The sequence below is a fragment of the Trachypithecus francoisi genome, unplaced genomic scaffold (assembly GCF_009764315.1).
Source record: "Trachypithecus francoisi isolate TF-2019V2 unplaced genomic scaffold, Tfra_2.0 Lachesis_group17, whole genome shotgun sequence".
Classification (NCBI taxonomy): Eukaryota; Metazoa; Chordata; class Mammalia; order Primates; family Cercopithecidae; genus Trachypithecus; species Trachypithecus francoisi.
This window is the reverse complement of record NW_022681462.1, coordinates 2,061,076-2,078,769: the sequence shown is the minus strand read 5'-3', so window position 1 is coordinate 2,078,769 and position 17,694 is coordinate 2,061,076. Positions and strand designations below refer to the sequence as shown.

The window sequence follows — 17,694 nt, the reverse complement described above, 5'->3', positions numbered from 1 at the left end:
GGCTTTCTACCCCAGGCCTCCTGCTTCTCTAACTTATCCACCTTGGTCCCTTCTACTATCTCCTCCTCCTCTCCCAGCACCTGAAATGACCTCCAAATCTATCCCCTTAACTCTGGCCTCTCTTCTAAACTCCAGACGTGCGGCTGTTTACTGGCCTCTCTCACCTGCGTGTCCCACAGATATCGAAGAATCAGGAGTGCTGAAAGTGAACTACGTTTCCCTGAAAATCTGCTCTTCCTCTCACTGTGCCTCTTCTGTGTTTGTTCTTTCATTTATTCACTGAAATAAGTGTGCATGCCTACAAGGTGCCCACCACGATTCTAGGCTCTGGGAGCACCTACAACACCACAAACCAAGTCCCCCCCTTATTTCTGTGGGGAAGACAGACTGTAAACAAAAATGTCAGGCAGTGAAGTGTGCTGCGAAGTAAACAAACACGTGGCAGAGGGTTAGATGACACGTGACGGGATAGGCTGGCCAGGGTACACCCGTCTCCCTGAGGAGCAGAGGAAAGATGGAAGGGGAAGGAGTGCTTCTGCTCCTACAGTTGTCCAAGGCAGAAGTTTCGTGAGCATCTTCAACTTTGTCCCACATGTCCTACTTTCCCATAACCCGTGTCTCTGTTACCTGTTCTCTCCCTAGTGTTCCCACCTGGCTCAAGGACTCAACACCTCTCCAGGGGAGCGCTGCACGGGATTTTGGTCTTTTACGTTGGGCCTCATCTCATTGTCAGAATAATCTTTCTAGGACACACATCTGTGAATGTCCTTCGCTTGCTGAAAACCCCTCCCAGGTGTCCATTTCCTGCAGGCATAAGTCCCTGACCCCAGCAGAGTTCAAGTACCTCGTTTTCTGGTACCATCTTCCCATTCCCATCGTCTGTCCTGCCACGTTCCCCAGGGAACGCTCCGTGTTCTTCCCCACATCCCTGCCTGAGCCCAGGCTGTTTCTTTCACTCCAAACACTTCTCACATCCCAGTCCCCAATTCCTAGGCATCCTTCTGGGCCAAACTGGATTAGTGACGCCTTCCCTAAGCGCCCAGTCAGGTCACTTTTCCCCATCTTCCAGTTGTTCTCTGGGGGTGCCTCTGTTGTATTTATAATACAGTGAAAGGCTGTAAGGGTCTGCATTTCACTCGTTCAATACACATTTGTTGAGTGGCCCCTGTGCACTGGGCTTCACTGTCAGTGCCATGGACACAGCTACAAACAAGGCCAGACCAGGTCTTGGCTCTCACAGCGGTGATGCCCTGGTGCAATGTCTCCTCCATTGGGCTGGGCCCATGCGTTCAGTGCAGCTAACAAATCCCCATTTTGTGTCCAATATAAGGTACCCCCCTGGGAGATCCCAGGGAGACAGAAAAGAATGAGCGAGGCCACTCATCGCCTGAGGGCACCTGCCCCACACACAGAATCTTATCCGTGGTTTTTGGATGAAGAAATCACGGGAATTATTTTTATTCCCATTTTGTGGTAAGAAAGACATAGAACAATTAATTCAATTAATTTGTATGTTGTAAACAACGAGCTTGACTGCCAGAATTCCAGATGAATTCGGTGGAACACAATGATCTTTGCTCCGAATCACAGGAGGCTTCTTTTCACTCCATTCGCAACACTTCCTATTTGCAAACTTAATATGAAGTACAGACAAAAGAATAGGCCAGCAAATTCTGCTGTTAGGTGGCAGGGTCTCCTTAGCTCAACACCTGGGAATGGCCATCGTCTGTCGTCCTCATACAAATTAGGATAGTCCAAGGACTAAGTCTGTTGTGTTCTAGGTACTCCCAGTGCCTAGAATAGGGCTTGGCATCTCATGGGCACTCATAAATATTTCAATGAATGAATGAAAGAGCAGGACAGGGAAAAGCATGAAGCAGGACAGGGAAAAGCACGAGAGGAAGATCATCTTTTCAAGGAGAGGCAGGTAATTCACTCTCGGTCCTCTTGAGTCTTAGGTGCCCACAGGGCATGTGGGTAAGGAAGGCAAATAGAGAAATGTCTGGGGGTGTCCGATGGCACCTCCCAAAGAAACACTGAACACTTCTCTGAGGAAGTCATTTTGTTTCAATAACATTACGAGACATATGACCTTCTGTGACAAAAATTTTTGCATTCTGCACAAAAGACACAGCTTTTTACACTGAAGGAAAAAATGTGATTTGCAGAAGAAAGAATAAAATGAAAGAAAACAAAACAAAATGAAACAAAACACAAGAATCTAGAACATCAAAAACAGAATTTTAAGCCAGGCTAAACCAGTAATACTTGGCAAAGACTGAACCAAAGGTGATGAATCTGAACAGTCAGATCTGGGGTGGATTTTTAGATGAGAATGTGGTGAACACCTGAAAATTATCTAGGATTTAGTAAGCTTTTGGATGAACGATTCCACATCTCTCTTAGTTCGTTTTGTGCTGCTGTGAGAATACCACCAACTGGGTGATTTATAAGAGACAGAAACTTACTGGCTCGCTGTTCTAGAAGCCAGGAGGTCCAAGATTAAGGGGCCAGCACCTGGTGAGGGCCATCTTGCTGTCCATAACCTGGCAGAAGGCATCACATGGGAGACAGAGAGTGTGCAACAGAGATCCAAACTCATTCCTTTAATAATGAATCCACCCCTGTGATAATGGCACTGGTCCATTTGTGACCAGAGCCCTCATGGTCTAGCCAGCTTGTGGTATTATGGCATATATATATATTTATCTGGCATGCATATATATAATATATATACACATATATTTTTCTTCCATGGTTCCTGGCTCATAACTCCTAACATCCTTGGGGTCTCTGCAGTACTGTCCTTTGTGTGTCTGTGTTGGGTAGGTTCAGGGTGGGACTGGTCACCGGAAAGACCAAGGTAGGATTAGAGAGTTAAGACTTTCAGCCCAAACCCCCAACCTCCAGGAGAGGAGAGGTGCTGAAGGTCAGGTTGATCACTATAGCCAATGCTTTAATCGATCATCCCTACGTAATGAGGCCTCCGTAAGAACCCAAAAGGACAGGGTTTAGAGAACTTACTGACAGCTGAACACATGAAGGCTCCTGGAGGGTGGCCCACCCAGGGAGAGCACTCACGGAAAGGAGGCTCTGCACCCTTCCCGCATAGCTCCCACGATGCATCTCTTCAACTGTATCCTTTGTAATATCGTGTATAATCAACCGCTAAACATCGGTGTTTCCCAGAGTTCTGTGTGCCACTCGCGCAAATTAATCAAACTCAAAGAGGGAGTTGCGGGAACCCCAACTTGAAGCCGGTCAGTCAGAAGTTCTGGAGGCCCAGACTTGTGACTGATGTGTTGGGAGGGCCAGTCTTGGGGACAGAGCCCTCAACCTGTGGGATGTGACGCCATCTCCAGGTAGTAGTGTCAGAGTTGAATTGGAGGCGAACCAACCAGTGTCTGCTGTTTGGTATGTGTGGGAGAATCCCCCGCACCTCTGGTCCCAGAAGCCTCCTTCCCTGTTGATGACTGCCTTGTGGTGCGAGAACACTGGCTGAGAGAGTGGTTTTTCCCACGTGCGCCTCTTAAACGCCCCACCTCCAGCACTGCTGCAAGGGAGATCAAGTTTCCAACGCAGGAACTCTGGGGGACACATTCAAACAAAGCACCGTCCACACATACCCACGGAGAGTCAGAGAGTGGGTTTCACACTGGCCATGTGTATTTATAGACTCCAAATGTTTATACTCTTTGCTCCAGAAATACTACTTCTAAGGCTGTATCTTAACAAAATAATTCAACTATGTGCGCCACAGGAGTCATGAAAATATTATGTGAGAAAGCAGAAAACTGGGAAATAACTATAAATGTTTACCGTTTAGTGAAGAATCAAATAAACCAGGGTATATTCACACCATGGAATATTATGTAACCATCACCCATATAAATCTGACAGTTCAATAAAAACACAGAGAAAGTCTATGAAATAATGGTAAATTTAAAAGCAGAATATACAATAATTTAGACACTCTGACTGCACCTATGTAGAAAACATTTGAGGAGAAAAAAAACTAAAAGGAAAGGCTCCAAAGTGGTAGCAATAAGGCAACCAGAGTATAAATTATTTTTCTTTTTAGAAGGTTTGCTTTATTAATGGTGATAAAAAATAATTGCTAACACTTATGGGGAACTTTCAATACTAAGCACTTCACATGTTCATTTCTCTTTATAACAACCCTATGAGACGGATACTATTAATACTCTTATTTTACAAGAAAATTGAGATTCAAAGGGACTGAGTAACCAAAATCACACACAGATTAGACAGTAGATCTGAGGCTAGTTCTTGGTCTGGCTCCTATGAAAGTCCAGGCTTTTAATCACTACATTACACTTCTATTTAGCATTTTTTTTCAACTAAAAGACGTATTGTTTTAAAAATAAGTCCATAGTACAATCAAATGGCATTTCCTTTATGATGAAAAAAAGTACTGAGACCTTACCTGGATTGGCTCTAATGCTTTTAGAAATCAATGTGGCAGGGAGTGGGAGAGAGAGAAGGAAGCCAGTGTAGGGATGGCAATGACTTGGGACAGGCAGAGAAGGAGGAAAGACAGAGACCTCCAGGGCACCCACCTCTCCCGGGGCCTTGTTTGCATAATTCTTCTTGGCAGCCTCCTGGAGTTCCATGGCCTGCTGGATGTACATTTTCCCAGCCAGGATTTCACTTTCCAGCATCGACAGCTCTTTCAATGAAATGGGCCAGTTCAACCGTTCTAAAGCCTGGTTTAAAACTGTTTTGTTTTCCAAGTACTGTATTGGTTTGTTTGCATCTAACCTAAAAAACAAACAAACAAGCAAAAAATGAGAGGAAGAAACAAAAAGCAAAGAAAATGACTATAATTGAAAAAATACGGTAAGATGGTTTCCTAAGAAACTCTCCCCTGAGAAACATCTGTTGAAGCTAGTGTCAGTTGTCAGATGACAGCATCATAGCCATACCCTCTGGCCCATCAAGACTTTGGTAGCTTACAAAGGTTAGAAATAACCATGTCTGTGAATTACGGTAGGCACTTTTCCTTATTACCTCATTAGGTTATCTGACTTTAGAGAAGTATGATACACATAAATTTTTCAGCATTTTTTCCCTCCGTATTTGGAGGCTCACATCTGGCAGAACCAAACATGAGCTTCGAAGAGATTTCACACAAGGATGCCTAGCAGTGACTCTGAAAAATAAAGCAAAGCAAAACCAACCCAAATATTTGCCTCGGTGCAGTAATTCTTATACTAGCCCATTTTAGCTATTTTTATCTCCTTTTCCTCTTTGCAAGCCTAAATAACTCTAAACTATTTGGCCTGGCTGTTTTGGTACACAAAGAACAGAAGCCAAACTTTCTATGGCTGATAAGCAGGCTGTGGGACTCCAGAGGAAGCTAGTGCGGTGTGATGGCCCAGGGCCTGGATTCTGTTTCCAGTCTGAGCTGCTTCTGAGTCAGACACGGCTGGAAGGGAATGGGTAGCGAGAAAGAAAACAATTCAGAATTATCATTCTTATTGCTGAAAGCATCACTTATTTCTTTAGATGTTGGGTATTGGAAGAGTACAGTCTAAACTCAGCACAACCACAGGACTCCATCCACAAACAAACTCATACCCAGAAGACAGCACAACATTCTTATTGGAATGATGTCAGCAAGATGGTGGAATAAAAACCCAGGCCTCATTCATTCCCCTACAGAGACACTGACTTAACAATGTATGAACCAAATTGCCTTTGCGAGAATTACAGAAACCAATGATGAGCTTGTGGCACCTTAGACAAGTTCAAACCCAAGAAGAACTGTATAAAGGAGAGTAAGAAAGTTTGTTACCTTTTGCCTGCCCTAACCTCTCCTCCTTCCCAAAACAATGTGATGCAATTGGGAGAAAACTCCCCAATCCTGGCTTCTCCTTTGGAGAAGAGAGTGGAATACACATTCAAAGTTCTTGTGTTTTGGGAGACTTCTCAAGAAACAGGTTTCTGTCTTGCCTGTTTCAGAGTGCTGATGAGAACAGTGGTATATTCGCATGTCAGGTTGGGACCTCTGAGAACAGAAATGGGCGCTACAGCTTGTTACAGCATTGGAGATACTGCAGTACTTCAGAGAAACACCAGGGGGAGCAAGATATTACAGGCTTCTGAAAGAAACGGGCAAACCTTTCTCACTGGGAAATTACACATACAAGCCCAGAGGAGACCCATCCCCAGAAAAGGTTTCAGAGATTCCCCCACATCTCTAGCTGGGATAACTGGTGAAGCCCTTCACCTGTAAGAGGCCATTTGTGAAAATCAGATGAGATAGCTGTTTTTTCAAATGTCATAGTATCAACTAAATATCATAAGACAAAATATAGGGAAAAGTACACAAAGATATGGGGAAACGGCCCAGTCAAAGGAACAAAATAAATCTTTAGAAATTGATCCTAAAGAAATGGAGGTATGTTAATTACCTGACAAACAATTCAAAGCAACAATGTTAATGATGCTCAATGAGCTAAAAGAAAACAGAGACAACAAATACAACTTAGAAAAGCGATGCATGAACAAAATGAGAATATCAACAAAAAGACAGAAACTATAAAAAAGAACCAAATAGAAATTCTACAGCTGAAGAATACAATAACTGAATTGAAAGATTCAGTAGAGGGGCTCAACGGCAGATGTGATTAAGCAGAAGAAAGAATCTGTGAACTTAAAAAATAGATTTTAAGTTATAAGTTGTTATAACAGATGAAGAATAGCATACAATGGTAAAAGGACCAATCCACTAAGAGGCTACAACAGTTATAAATATATGTGTACCTGGCATCAGAGCTCTCAAATGCATAAAACAAATTTGACAGAATTGAAGAAATAGACAGCAACCCAGTATAAGCAGGAGACTTCATGCTCTGCTTTCAATAATGGACAGAACAACTACACAGAAGATCAATAATGAAACAGAGGACTTGAACAACACAGATCAATTGGGCCTAACCAACATATGGAAAACACTTCACCAAACAACAGCAGAATACACATTCTTCTCAAGTACATACGGAATATTCTCCAGAATACACTGCATGTTAGGCCACAAAACAAAAAACTTTTTTTAAATATTTAAAAAAAGAAAGTTGAAAGCAAAGTATTTTTTCTGAACAAAATGAAATGAAGCTAGAAATAATAACAAAAGGAAAACTAGAAAATCCACAAATATATAAAAACGAAGTCACATATTCTTAAACAACCGATGTGTCAAAGAAGAAATCACAAGGGAAATTGGAAGATATCTTGAGATAAATGAAGGAAAAAAATACAACATATCAAAATGTATGAGATGCAGTGAAAGCAGTACTAAGAAGGAAGTTTATAGTGGCAAACACATTTTAAAAGGAGGAAGGTCCCAAATTAACAATTTAACTTTACTTTTCAAGGAACTAGGAAAAGAACAAATGAAATCCCAAGTTAGCAGAGTGAAGACAATAATAAAGATTAGAAATAAAATATAGAAAAACAATAGAAAAAAATCAATGAAAGCAAGATTGGTTTTTTTGAAAAGACCAACAAAATTGACAAATTCTTAGCTAGACTAACCAAGAAAAAAAGAGAGAAGATGCAAATAACTAAAATCAGAAATGAAAGTGGAAACATTACAACTGATAACACAGAAATTAAAAGGATTATGAGACTACTATGAACAATATTATACCGACAAATTGCATAACCAAGAAGAAATGGATAAATTTCTAGAAACATACTGCCTACCAAGACTGAATGATAAATAAATAAATAAATAAACTGAATAGATCTATAACTAGTAAGGAGATCAAATCAATAATCAAAAACCTCCTAACAAATAAAAGCCCAGTACCACATGGCTTAACTGGAGAATTCTGCCAAACAATGAAATAATTAATAACAATTCTCCTCAAACCTCTTTCAAAAGATTGAAAAGGGAGAAATACTCCTAACTCATTTTATGAGACAGAAATTACGCTGACACCATAACCAGACAGAGATACTACAAGGAAAAAGAAACTACAGATCAATGTCCCTGATGAACACTGATGCAAAAATCCTCAACAAAAGAGTAGCAAACTGAATTAAACAGCACATTAAAAAGATAATCACCATGAAAAAAATGGGCTTCAATCCTGGAATGCAAGGATGGTTCAACATATGAAAATTAATGTAATATTCCACATTAACAAAATGAAGGACAAAACCCACATAATTATCTCAAGTGATGCAGAAAAATCATTTGACAAAAGTCAACATCCTTTCATGACAAAAACACTCAGCAAACTAGGAATAGAAAGAAACTACATCAACATAAGGAAGCCTACAGCTATTATCATACTTAATAATGAAAGATAGAAAGCTTTTCCTCGAAGATCAGGAATAAGGCAACAATGTCTACTCTTCTCCCTTTATTCAACATAGTACTGGAAGTCTTAGAGATTTTAGGCAAGAAAAAAAAAGGAACAACATCCAAATTAGAAAAGAAGAAGTAAAATTATCTCTGTTTGTAGAGGACATGATTTTCCATGTAGAAAAACCCTAAAGAGTCTACAAATACTGTTAGAACTAATAAATTCAGCAAACTTAAAGGATATAAAATCAACAAACAAAATCAGTTGCATTTCTATACACTAACAATGAACAATCAGATAAGGAATTAAGAGAATAATCCCATCTACAATAGCATCAAAAAGAATAAATTAGAAATAATTTTAAGGAAATGAAACATTTGTACACTGAAAACTACAAAACATTGCTGAAAGAAATTAAATAAGACACAAATAAATAAAAAAGACATTTTGTGTTCATGGATTGAAAGACTTAATTGTTAAAATGCCCATACTACCCAAAGTGATGTACAATTCTATGCAATCCCTATCAAAATCCCAATGGTATTTTTTGTATAAATACAAAAAAATCCTAAAATTTATATGTAATTTCAACAGATCCTGAATAGCCAAAACAATCTCGAGAAAGAAGAACAGAGTTGGAGGCCTCATACTTCCAGATATCAAAACATATTACAAAGCTACAATAATCAAAACAGTGTACTGTCTGTAGTGTAATCAAACCAGTGGCACCGGCCTGAAGACAGATATACTGAATACTGGAACTGAATAAAGAGTCCATAAATACGCTCTCATGTGATCTTGTCAAGTGATTTTTGACAAGGGTGCCAAGACTACACAATGGAAAAATGACAGTCTCTCCAAGAAGTGATTCTGGGGAAACTGGTTATCCATATGCAAAAGAATGAAGTTGAACTCTTGGTTTAAAACATATATAAAAACTAACTCAAACATTAAATATTCCAAGCCTATAAAACTCCTAGAAGAAAAGAGGGATAAAGCTTCATTATACTGAATTTGGCAAGCTTTTTTGGATATGACACCAAAATGTAGGCAGCAAAAGCAAAAATAGACAAATGGGACTATATTAAACTTAAAAACTTTTGTGCATCAAAGAAAACAGCTGCACATGAACAGAGTGAAACAGGAACCTAAAAAAACGGGAGAAAGTGTATGCAAATCATAAACCTGAGAATGGGTTAATGTCCAGAATATCGAAAGAACTCCTACAACTCAACAACAACAACATAAACCAGTTTAAAAATGGATAAAGGGCTTGGCTAGACATTTCCCCAAAGATATACAAATGTCCAGGAAACACGTAAAAAATAATTAGAGAAATGCAAATCAAAACCACTATGAAATATCCTTCATATCCATTAGGATGTTCACTGCAAGAACAAAACAAAATAGAAGATAAGAAGTGTTGCCAAGGATGTGGAGAAGGATTGATGAAGCTCAGAAAACTTCCAGCAGGATAAACTCAAAGAGAGTCACACCAACACACATTATATATATAATTAAACTATTGAAGGACAAAGAGAGAATCTTGAAAGGAATAAGACAAAAGTGACTTGTCATAAATAAGGACTCTTCCATACGATTAACAGCTGATTCCACATCATCAACTATGGAAGCCAGAAGGTCACAGGGTGATATATTTAATGTGCTGAAAACAAAACAAAACAATATCAGTCAAGAATTCTATATCTGGTCACACTATTCTTCAAAAATGAAGACAAGATTAAGACATTTCCAGATAAATAAAAGGTAAGAGAGTTTGTTTCTAGTAGATGTGTCCTAAAAGGAATGCTATAAAGAGCTCTTCATGTTGAAGTGAAAGGATACTGGAAGATCATTCTAAGACACATGACGAAATAAACAGGACTAGTGAAGGTAACTACACAGGTAAATACAAACACTAGTATTCTTGTATGTTTGGTATGTAACTCCTTTTGTTGTTTTCTTTATTCTTTAAGAGGTAAATGCATAAAATAATAATTATAAATCAATGTTAATGGGCACACAATGTAAATGATATAATTTGTGACAATAACTATATAAAGGAGGTTGAAGCTGAATAGGAACAGTTAATGTTGGCTACTAAAACTAACTTCATATCAATTCAAACAAGATTGTTATAAATTTAAGAGGTTAACTATAATTCCCATGGTAACCACTAAGAAAATAACTAAAAAGTATACAGAAAAGGAAATAAAGAGCGATCACAATGACCCATTAGAACAAATCAAAAATAAAATAAACAAATATTGGAGAAATTGAGGAACAAAAAATTTGACATGCAAAACAAATAGCACAATGGCAGAAGTAAATTCTTCATTATTGGTAATCACTTTAAATGTCAATAGATTAAACTCACCAATTAAAACAGAAAGACTGGCAGAATGAGGAAAATAATGATCCAACTATATGCTGCTTAAAAAGAGATTCACTTTAGACCTAAAGACACAAATAGGTTAAAAGTGAAAGGATGAAAAAAGATATTCCATGGAAATAGTAACCAAAGAGAGTTGGAGTGGCTATAATATTACCAGCAAAATAGATTTGTTATACATTGTTATAAGAGACAAAAGGTAACATCTTATATTGCTAAACGTCTCAAATCATTAAGCAGATATGAAAACTAGAAACATACATGCATACTGAGCCTTAAAATGTGTGAAGTACATATTGACAGAATCACAGGGAGGCATAGACAGTTACATATAATTATGCCTTGGTATCCATGGGGGATTGGTTCTAGTACCCTCTATGGAAGCCAAAATCCACAGATGCTCAAGCCTCTTAAATAAAATAGTGTCATATTTGCATATAACCTACACACATCCTTCTGTATACTTTAAATCATTTCTAGATTATTTATAATACCAAATACAATGTAAATGCTATATAAATAGTTGTTATATTATACTTATTTTTATTTGCATTTTTATTGTTGTATTATTTTTTTAAAAAAAAATATTTTTTATGCATGGTTGGCTGAATCATGGATGCAGATCCCACAGATATGGAGGGCCAACTGTGTAAAAATAGTTGGAGACTTCAACGCCTCACTTTAGATAATGGATAAAACATCTAGACAGAAAATTTATAAGAAAATAGAGGACTAGAAAACACTATAAATGAACTAGACTTAACAAACATATCCAAAACACCCCATCCAGCAATATCAGAATATACATTAAGTGCACATTTAACATTTTCTGGGATAGACCATATGTTAACCATAGCAATTCTCAAGATATTTAAAAGGTCAAAATCACACAAAGTATATTTTCCGCCCACAATGGAATAAAGCTAGAATAACAATGAAGGGAAAAGTGGAAAATGCATAGAAATTAAACACCACATTCAAACAACCAATAGGCCAAAGAAGAAACTAATAGAGAAATTAGAAAGCAATATGAGATAAATGAAAATGAAAACATAACACACCCAAACTTATGGGTGCAGCAAAGCCAGTGCTCAGAAGAAGTTTTATGACTGTAAATTCCTCATTAAAAGATAGCGCTCAAATCAACAACCTAAATTTACATCTTAAGGACCCAGAAAAAGGAGAGAAAACTAAACTGAAAGTCAGCAGAGGAAGGAAATAATAAAGATAGCACTTATAAACAAATTATAGAATAGAAAAACAACTGAGAGAATCAACAAAATTAAAAGCATGTTCCTTAAGAATATCAACAAAATTGACAAATCTTCAGCTAGATTGACTGAAAGGAAAAAACACATAATTACTACTATCAGAAGTGAAAGCAGGCACATTACTAATTCAGCTTACAAAAATCAAAAGAATTTTAGTGAATACTATGAATAGTTCTATGCCAAAAATAGATAATCTAGATGAAATGCACAAATTCCTAGAAACAGATGACCAAAATGACTCAAGAAGAAATAGATAATCTCAACAGCCTATATAACAATTAAATACTTTGCATAAGGAAACAAAATCTCCCCCAACAAAGGGAAGTTAGGAAGCAGTTGCCTTCATTGATGAATTCTACCAAAGAATTAGCAATAATACTGCTCAAACTCTTCCAAAAAATGGATGACGGAATACTTCTTAACAGTCAACAAGAGGAGAATTACCCTGATACCAAGGCCAGACAAACATGCCAAAGAAAACTACAGACCATTTTCTTTATAAATATGGACATAAATATTCTTAATAAAACACTAGCAAAAGACCATTTTCTTTATAAATATGGACATAAATATTCTTAATAAAACACTAGCAAATCAAATCCAACAGAACATTAAAAGGATTATACACCATGACTAAGTAGGATTTATGCCAGAAAGGCAGGAGTGGTTCAACTTAAGAAAATCAAATGATTTAATATACCACATTAGTAGAGCAAAGGGAATAAAAACATGATCATCTCAATATATACAGAAAAAGCACCCGACAAAATTTAACACACACTTTTCGTGATAAAAACAATCAGAAAACTAGGAATACAGGGAATTTCCTTGCTTTCTCACTGGTATCAGGAACAAGACAAGCATGTCCCCTTTCACCACTGCTATTCAATGTTGTTCTAGAAGTACTAGCTAGATCAATTAGGTAAGAAAAAGAAACAAAAGGCATCCAAATTAGAAAGAAAGAAGTAAAATTATTTCTACTTGCAGATGACATGTTTCTATATATAGAAAACTCCATAGATTCCACACAAAGCCACTAGTACCAATAAATTCAGCAAAGTCGCAAGGTACGAGGTCAAAATACAAAATTCAGCTATGTTTTTATGTACCAGCAATGAACAATCTGAAAATGACGTTAAGAAAACAATCCCATTTATAATAGTACCCAAAAGAACAAAATAACAGAGGATGTGAAAGGCATGTATACTGAAAACTATGTAACATTGCTGAAGGATACTCTTCAAAGTAATCTTTAAATATAATGCCTATAAAAATTCCAATTTTTTTTTCAGAAACAGAAAAGCCAATCCTCAAATTTATACAAAACTTCAAGGGGCCCTGAATAGCCCAAACAATTTTGAAAGAGAAGAACAAAGTTGAAGAACTCATACTTCCTAATTTCAAAACTTAATACATACAAATCTACAGTAATTAAAACAGTGTCAACTTGCATAAAGATAGTCATATATAGACCAGTGGAATAGAGAGTCCAGAAATAAACCCAAACATTTATGATCAGATGACTTTTGACAAGAGTGCCAAAACCATTCAAAGGGAAAGATATAGTCTCTTAAATAAATAGTGCTGGATAAACTGGATATTTACATGCAGAAGAATGAAGCTGGAACCCTACTTCACACCAGATAGAAAAATTCACTCAAAAATGGATCAAAAGCCCAGATGCAAGACCTAAAACTGTACACATATTAGAAGAAAACAAAAGGATAAATGCTCATGACTTTGTATTTGGCAATGGATTCTTAGATTTGACACCAGAAACACAAACCAAAGAAAAAAAAGACGCATTCACTTCCTAAAACTTCTGGACATCCAAGGACATCATGAAGAATATGAAAAGATAACCCATAGCATGGGAGAAAATACTGGCAAATCAGGTATCTGATCATGACTTCATCCTCAGAAGTTATAGAACAAAAATACAACCCAATTTGAAAATGGACAAAGAACTTGAATAAACATTTCTCTAAAGAAGATATACAAACGGACAATAAAGCACATGAAAAGATGTTTAACGTCATTGGTCATTAAGAAAATGTGTATCAAAACCACAATAGAATAGCCTTTCACACCCATGAGGATGACTTAACAAAAAAAAAAAAAAAAGGAAAATGTCAAATATTCGTGAAGATGTGGCGCAATAAGAACCTACCACATGATCCAGCAATCTCACTACTGGATAGTTATCCAAAGATAGTAAATCAATATGTATCATAGGGACACCTGCACCCTCATGTTTATTGCAGCAAGATATGGAATCAAACCAAGTGTCCATCAATGGATGGATGGATAAAGAAAATGTGGTATAGATACACAGTGGAATACTCTTCAGCCAAAAAACGAACACAATCCTATCATTTGCAGCAACATGGATGGAACTGAAGGCCATGATGTTAAGTGAGATAAACTGGGCATGGAAAGACAAATAGTTAAAGAAAATGTGGTGTATATACACAGTGGAATACTATTCAGCCAAAAAAGGAACACAATCCTATCATTTGCAGCAACATGGATGGAACTGAAGGTCATGATGTTAAGTGAGATAAGCCGGGCATGGAAAGACAAATAGTTCTCACTCATCTGTAGGAGCCAAAAAAAAAAAAAAGTTGATCTTACGGAGGCAGAAAATAGAATCATACTTAGCAGAGGCAGGGAAGAGTGTGTGTGGTGGCGGGGGAGATAAAGAGAGGTTGGTTGATGAATACAAACATACAGTTAGGTAGAAGGAAAAAGTTGTAGCACTTGATGACACAGTAGGGTGACCAGAGTTAACAATAATTTATTGCATATTTCAAAATAGCTAAAAGAGACAACTTGAAACGTTCCCAACACAAAGGGATAATAAATGTTTGAGGTGATAGCCTAAACACCCTGATTTGATCATTACATGTGTGCAAGTGTCAAAATATCACATGTACCCCAAAATATGTACAATTATTATGGGTCAATAAAAATAAATAGATGTGTTCTAAAAATGGCATAGCCACTGTGGAAAACAAGTTTGGTGGTTCCTCAAAAAGTTAAGCATAGAATTACCATGTGACACGTAAATTCACTGCTAGGTATATACCCAAGAGAAATGAAAACATATGTCCACAAAGAAACTTCTACACAAGTGTATATAGCAACATTACTCATGACAGCAAAAAAGCAGAAACCACCCAAATGCCTGTCAGTGGAAGCAGTGGAAGAATGGGCAGACCAACGTGAAGTATATATACACATGTAGCACTGATACCTGGGTGGACTTTGAAAACATGAGGTTTTTCCATTAACTAAGTAAAAGCTGCCAGACACGAAAGGTCACGTGCTATACGATTGCCTTCATATGACATATCCAGAGTAGCCAAAATCAGAGACGGGAAACAAACTCGTGGTAACCCGGAAAAGGGGGAGACAGGAATGGGGAGTGACTAATTTATGGGTACAAAGTGTTTTTCTGGGGCAATGAAAAAGTTTTCAAACTAGAAAAAGGTAGTGGTTTGCAGAATATTTTGAATATTTTAAATACCTCTGGGTGGTACACTTAAAAATGGTTAATTTTAGGTTACGTGAATTTCATTAAAAAAAAAAAAAAGTGAGGAGGGAATGGAATGGCTTACTTTTCTTTTTCCTCTTGAGATAATGCTCGCCAAACAATTTTATTCAAGCGCCTGTTAAAAAAAAAAAAGTCAACAATAATTTAGTAGCAATACTTCATTTCATGGCAAAAGGTTGACCCCAGGCATTGCAGTAGGAGCCCATCTAAGCATCATCTCCACTGAGCCAGGCCACTGTCATGTGCTTAAAGACACTGGATGTGTCAACTTAGCATCACTACAGCAGCCTCATGGTTTTGTGGCAATTGTGTCAAATACTAAAGGAGGGCTCAGTTCCCAGCTCAGTCAGGTAAAACTCAGACCGAGTAAAGGCAATTGACAAACTGGTCTCCATCATCTCTGTTTTAAACCGTTTCTAAACACCCACCATTTTTCTTCTTATGGAAACATAACTGGGTTCTTTAGTTCGCTTTCTGTAGACATTCTTCTGCCTGGATTCTCAGATCAAAAGAGGTTAACAGGGTCACAAATAATAGGATTGGACACACTTTAGAGATCAAGCAGCCTGGCTGCCTTGTTTTCCAAATGAGGCTGCCAGGAGGGGCAGCTGGATGAAGCACCTTGCTCACCAAAACAAACATAGTCGTTTGTCTTCCTTCTTACTTTCAATGAGTGAATGTGAATCTGGAAAAGCCTTTTAGTACCCTCTAGAGAAATATTGTCACTATATTGTTATTAATTATATTAACTTCAAATTATTAATAACAATTTTAACATGATTGATATTATTTAATAATTAAGTTATTGATTGAATTGTTTTTTGGTATCCCTAATTTGATGTTTGTATCAAGTAAATTATTTAACATTGTTATTTAATAGTATTAATAGTAAGATGAATATTATACAGAACCAAATTTCCTGGTCATTTGCATTCAATAGTGAACAAATGTCAATTTCTTTTTCCATTTTGCTTCACTTTTCTCAAGATATTCAGAATATAAAAAGTAATTAATGACACATTTACCACCCCCATCCCCAATATAACATTTCTAAGGAGTTTCCCAGCAAAGATAGGAGGCGGAGGTTGCAGTGAGCCGAGGTCACGCCACTGCACTCCAGCCTGGGTGACAGAATGAGATTCCGTCTCAAAAAAACCAAAAAACAAAAAGCACTGCTTCCATACAACGAGGTAGGAGAATGCTGCTGCTCTTCAGGAGGCATTCTTCTAACCACTGGACCCAGCGTCAGCGGGACAGGGCTCAGAGGACACATTTCGGGTGGCCGCATTCTCCTGTCCTGCCCTCCCATCATGAGCCTGGTGAGAACACAGAAAGGGCGTCTGCATGGTGGTGAAGAGGGTAGACTCCGGAGCCACAATCCCAGGGCCCAAAGCTCAGTTAGCTTCTTCTCCTTCTTGCCGTGAGGCTTTGGGCCAGTGCCCAACTTCTCGGTAAAGGGGGGATAGCAATAGCACCGCTCCACTCCGAGTGTCACCATGGGGACTTGAGCTAGTGTGTACACAGCACGTAAATTGCGTCTGATCCAGGTAAATGTGCTGTAAGTGAAAGAAAAAGTGTCGGGAAGAGGGAAATAAGCCAGCTCAGTGCTCCTGTCTCACTTGAGAAGTTTTGTTCTTTGGGGCCTATTTGGAAAGCGGCTTTCTTGAGTCATGTGATTCAGGTAACAATGATTAAGACTTCCAAGACTGGTTAAAAGGATTTATAGTATGCGTTTTAGGTATTTTGTGTGTGTGTGCTTTTCTGAAAAACAAACAAACAAAAACCCCATTCACAATCCCCTTAAATGTAAATGCTGAGAGTGGAGGCAGTCTGGTGGGGAGGCCGGGAGTGTGGGTAAGGGCTCTGGGTTCAAACCTTGGTGGCCTCACTTTGCTGCTGTGTGATCCTATGCTACATAGCTTTTGGAAACTGTTTTCTCATTCATAACACAAGGCTAACACCACCTGCCCTTGGAATCCTTGAGAGGATTAAGTGAGATGCATACATACAGTGACCAGGAATAGCTCAATGTTGATTCCCTCCAGATTCTGAAAAGCAAGGCTTAGATATGCTGAGTCATCACTGGTGAATGTGGGTCCAGTTTGCCAGCACAGGTCTCTAATTTTAATTCACTTC

General features: G+C 38.0%; 1 protein-coding gene across 1 annotated transcript in view; it reads right to left on the bottom strand.

Annotated features, from left to right (window-relative positions):
• VWA3B (von Willebrand factor A domain containing 3B) overlaps window positions 1–17,694 on the bottom strand; it is a 234,627-nt gene that overhangs the window by 40,079 nt on the left and 176,854 nt on the right. Inside the window, 2 exon segments of the mRNA XM_033238936.1 lie at window positions 4,581–4,782; window positions 15,623–15,673. Of these exon segments, the coding sequence (XP_033094827.1) occupies window positions 4,581–4,782; window positions 15,623–15,673 (253 nt within the window).